At 43.9% G+C, this 5,187-nt stretch overlaps 1 protein-coding gene across 1 annotated transcript in view; it reads left to right on the plus strand.

Moving 5' to 3' along the window:
- Nucleotides 1-5,181, plus strand: part of LOC104124679 (cytochrome c oxidase assembly protein COX18, mitochondrial) — a 10,062-nt gene extending 4,881 nt beyond the window's left edge. The window contains exons 2-6 of the mRNA XM_009637048.1: nt 881-981; nt 1,688-1,851; nt 2,961-3,073; nt 4,120-4,227; nt 5,008-5,181. Of these exons, the coding sequence (XP_009635343.1) occupies nt 881-981; nt 1,688-1,851; nt 2,961-3,073; nt 4,120-4,227; nt 5,008-5,181 (660 nt within the window). The remainder of the gene's footprint in view (nt 1-880; nt 982-1,687; nt 1,852-2,960; nt 3,074-4,119; nt 4,228-5,007) is intronic.
- Nucleotides 5,182-5,187: the final 6 nt, after the last annotated feature.

Here is a 5,187-nt window from a genome sequence, read left to right on the forward strand (position 1 = left end):
CTCAGCCTGAGAGCCGGGCGGGCAGCGCAGAGGCTCCGCTAAAGCTGCTCCCGGGAAACCCGGAACGAGCGGGCCCCGAGCAACCCCGACGCGCCTCGGTTTCCTCAGGAGGCATGAGAAGGGTTGGCGCCATCAAAGAGGTTTTACGCCGTGCCTGCAGGGCTGCGCTAGGGGGTAGGGTGGCTCTCCTTCTCGGCGCTCTTTGCCAGCTAAGGAGGGCTTCTGGGCGCTGCTTCACAGCTGCCAGGACTTGAGTCTGACTCGGAATCAGTGGGGTCTTTGTTCCTCGCTTGTGTCGTTTGCAGGTGTGTCCTGGACAGGGTTCTTTGCTGCCCGTTGTTCAAAGAGCGTTCTTGCAGAAGCAGCCTAATTTAATTCATTTATTGCAACGTGTGTGGGTGGGGATTCGTGGGTTTTTTACAGTAATGATTGTTCTTTTTTCCTTTTGTTGTGACCGCAAAAGCAAATATTGTATTGTACGCTTGCATCATGGGATCTCTTCTTGTTCCTCGGGGTAGCAACTTTGCTGATTTGCAAAGTCATGTGTCCTGCAGGGCTTCAAATCTTCCTGAGGTGTCATTAACGGTTGTGTTGTTAAGTAGCTGGTCACGATTCCTGAACAGAGACAAAAAGATACTTGTTCAGAACAGAATATAGAATCTAATTATATATTCGTTTTCTCAAGTAGTAAGACAGTATCTTTGTTACTGTAAATATTTCTCACTAGTAATGTAATGTGTTCACTTCGTTTCAAGATAAAAGGCGTTCACAAATGTGTGCCCTTCACGGTCATTTTTAATGTCTACACAGCATCGGGTGGGGAGAGGAAGCAGTTGATACATGTAACCGTGCATAAACATTCTTCCTTTTCTTTAGCTAGTTGGAAAACTTGCAGCCTGAGATTAAAACACTAGCTGAGCGTCTTCGCTATGAAGTTTCTGTTCGTGGGAAGCAACTGGGTTGGTCTGAAAAGGTGGCCAGGTAAGATGGTGATTGTACGTACCTCATAAATCCGTTCCAGATTGAGGGGTAGCAGGAGGGCAAGCCCTACAAACAACAGTCTTGCAGAAAGCTTCTGCTGTTGCCCGTAGTTTAGATTTTCTTACCGCTTCTATGAGTTATTTGTGTTCGTTACCTTGTCCTTCAGACCATATCCATTTTAAAGCTCCGGACTTGCGATGGACTTACGATTACAGGGCCAAATCCAGGATTGTTTTTGTTGGTTTTACTTCTGGCTAAAGTTTCCTTAGCTATTGTATGTAAATACTGCTGGAACTTGAGGCTCGAGTGGTTGTGGCCCTGTTGGTTTGTTAGTGTCGCACGGTGCCCCGTGCAGTAGCAGCGTGTCTGAGCTGGGCTACCCAGGGTCACGTAGCTGGCTGATGGCCTCCGTATTGCGAAGGCTGTACCCTAGTTCAGACAAAAAGCACCGTGACATAAAATATCAGACAAGTCACTGGTAGCTGCCAATGACAGCGGGAAATTTTTTTGTGAAAAGCTGCTTATAGCAACAGGGCAAAAGTGGTGAGGGAAGGGGGTTAGCAAAGGAGGGAGGTTTCTTTAAAGAGGAAAGACGCTCAGGTTTTCCAGAGTTGTACCTAACGAAGCCAATTTGCCATACGCAGCCTGTAGAATTACCCTTTCAGAATTTGAAAACTTTATTTTTTCTTTGTTTTCTTTGTAAAAGGTTCCACTTTAAGAAAAACCTGCGGAGGATTATCACGGACCTGTACATTCGAGACAACTGCCATCCCTTCAAAGCCACTTTACTGGTGTGGGTGCAAGTTCCAATGTGGGTTTGCGTGTCCCTCGCTTTGCGCAACTGCAGTGTTGGTGCCACAGACTCGGGAGGTGATTAATCTCAACAGACGTGCTCTTTAACAGCCAGTTTTTGTTCACTTACTGTTTTTCCAGACTGTTTGCTGGTCAAAGATGTGATCTCCTGAGCTTGATAGAGAAGCTGATATAAAAACTACTCTGCTACTAAGTATTTAAATTTAATATACTTAAAGTGTAGATAAATATCTGATAAAAATGAATTTCAAAGACTTTGATTGGGTACATTGTACATATTGTACTAGATTAAACCAGGGTTTATATAACGAAAGAACTTGTGTCTGGACCACACCTCTGCTTTTCTTGGGCTTGAACTCTGCCAGCAGGCATTGGCAGCATCCAGAGCATCACCGATCTCCGCTTATACACCCTCGTTATTTGTCATAGCTTGTGAGCTTTGTGGGATGCCTCCTTAAAGGCGGTGTCGGGGTCTGAGCTCTGGGAACAGCGAGGCCTTTTGTTAGGCTGTGTGAGCGTTTAATTGTTTTGTGGCCTCCTGAAGACAGGGTTATTAGAAAAAAATTTGTCTTGGGATTTGTCTGGCTCACAGGATGAGCGTATTTAGCACGTAATATCACCCGTGCCAGAGCACGTTCACTACTGTCTGAGTTCTTTTCTGCCATGTGACGTTCCGCATGAAGTACTACAGGCAAGGTGAATGTGTGGATTTTTTAAATAAAAATACTATATTTTGATTTTTTTCCTTAGAAAAGAGTTTATAGTTTGTTCTTCTAAACAAAAACGTAACAAGTTTATGTAGTTACTGAGAAAAATATCACTATTTGAAAAACATAAAATAAGTAGTCACTGCAGGTTTCCCTCATTGGCTTGTAAAGCGGTGGTTGAGATCAAGCTAGTTTTTATTGCGGGTTTACCTGAATGAGTGGCTGTCACGAGCTAAGCTGGATCGCAGCTTGTGTCTCCCACCGTTTTTCCCTGTTTTGACAGCAGACTGCCTTGATGCGTGATCCGTTGAACCAAAGGTTTCTGCTGTAACGGTTACTTATCGTGTAGTTAAAATATATCTGGAAACTCGGCTGAATTGATTGTAATGCATGGTACGGTTCTGAATAACTTGAGGCAGCAAATCATACTTAATTCCGTGTTTTCTTGAAACTGTGTAGTTCAAGAAGAGTTATCAGCAGGCGGAGCACTGTGGTTCACAGACCTCACGGCACCAGATTCTACGTGGATTTTGCCAGTTGCGCTCGGGCTCGTGAATTTGCTGATAGTGGAGGTACGTTGCTGGGATAAATAGTGACTGCAAAAGGATCATTCCTTTTCCAGGACTGTAAGACAGCATTACCCAGTTATAGTATGTGGTAACGTAAGGGTAGTTTCCGATTCTTACTGCTTTAAATGCACTGGGCAGAATGGAAAAAGAGCAGAGCGGTCCTGTGTGTTTGAATGTGGGGGTGTCTTGTTTAGGGCTGACAAATTCTGATGTGACGTGTCTTGGATACTTGATTGGCTTTGCTTGAGCCCCAATCAACTTAGCTAATCTCCACTCTCAAGTTTCTCTTAGAATGATGTTTTAATGAGTTTCCTGGGTGTTAAGCATCCAGGGTTTTTTTTGTTTCTTCTACCCGCCCCTCCCAATTATTCGTTACTGCCTTGCCATCAAAACTAACGATATTATGTGTTCTTCTTAATAAATGGAAAAAATCCAGAAGTCTTTAAGACTGCTGGAGAGACCAACCAACAGAAGCAGAAAAAAAGAGTAATTTCCCATTTTGGGGGGTAATTTAATGGAAATATTTTTCTTCTTGATTTTTCTGTTAGGTGTTCTCATCAAACTCTAACCATCTGGATTTCATTCTTAACCAATTTTCTTCTCTGTCACATGGACTGAGATGGTCTTAGAGAAAAAAAAGTCAGTGTGTGACTGTCGACCTGATGCTGCTTTCGTTCAGTTACCTCTCGACTGTTCTTGGCCTGTTTCCTGCTGGCAGCCTTGTCTCGGAGGGCTGTGCTTCAGGTGGAGGCGCTGGAACTTTGCGATGTGCAATGGGGACCATGTAAGGTTAGCTTACCTCGAAACGACTGCTAGGGACTCTGCTAGCTCGGTGCAGTATTTGCTACAAAGGACCAAACGCGTAAAACATCAAACAGGTTAAATGACAGGTTGTAGCAGTGCGTTGATGGAAACAGAGGGTGCAAAATTGAAGTAATAGGTGAACAAGAACACTGGGTTGCAGGAAACTCCACTGTTGCATTTTTTTCTCTTTTTAGTTGTTTCAAAAAGAACTTGTTTATATAAACTGTGGGTTTCTCTCCTTTCAGATCTTTGCTTCGCAAAAAATGGAAGTTTCCAGGTTCCAGAAACTTGCTACGAATTTCTTCCGAGTGGTGTCCGTAGTCATGATCCCTGTTGCTGCAACAGTGCCCTCTGTAAGTACGGAGCCTTAACGGCACGTCCGTTAACCTGTGGCTCTGGTATGTTCTTAGTGCCTGAAGAGCAGCCCAAAGGCCTGGTGTACTTCCTAGACCACACTCTGTATTACTGTGTGCCCTAAAACAAGCAGCATGTTTTGTCTATGGAAACATGTAAATTCTTAACGCGTTTGGAATGGTTTTGCCCAGGAGGGAAGAATCTGCAAACTTACTGTTTTTAAATATCGTTTTTGCAAAGTGGGGCGTGGGAGGACGTTCCGAGCGGGTTAGCATCCTTTTTGTCATCTCAAAAATGAGAGGAAAACTTCATATAAGGACATCTAGAGAAAGGTTTGCTAAGTGTTTGCTTATCGTAAGAGGAAAACAGCGTAGTTCTTAGATCAGGAAATTTCCACAATCTTCTTAAAAGACTTCTCCATTTTACCAGGTGTTCTGAGTATTTTTGCAGTGGTTAGCAAAAGCAAAGTATCTGGTTGTTTGGCTCATCAACTTACAGTCTGAAATGCAGAAGTGTAAGCGAGTTTAATATGAATTAACATATGCACTGTTGCCAAACTTCAGTGTAGATGACACTTTTTTCCAGAAGAGTTGAGAGAGAGAGTGCAAAATACGTTTGAAATGGAATCCATTATTGTTATTGAGAGGAGTGGTTTTAGGTGAGTTACTTTTCTCGATAACTGGGATTAACTGGTGGTTGTGGTTCATGAAGAGCTGCCTAAACCTGCAGCGTTTTCATCGCATCTAGGGAGATTGAACCCGGTGTTTGTCTCGTTGCAGTCCATGGCGTTGTACTGGCTGTCCTCGAGCTTCATGGGGCTCTCGCACAACCTGTTGCTGCGTTCTCCGACCTTCCGTCGACTGTGTTGCATACCACGGACCAAATCTGAGTCGGATACTCCTTACAGGGACATTGTGTCTGCCTTGACTTCCAAATACAGCTTTAAGAAATGATGCCAT

This window comes from Egretta garzetta, unplaced genomic scaffold, assembly GCF_000687185.1.
Source record: "Egretta garzetta isolate BGI_Z169 unplaced genomic scaffold, ASM68718v1 scaffold414, whole genome shotgun sequence".
Lineage (NCBI taxonomy): Eukaryota > Metazoa > Chordata > Aves > Pelecaniformes > Ardeidae > Egretta > Egretta garzetta.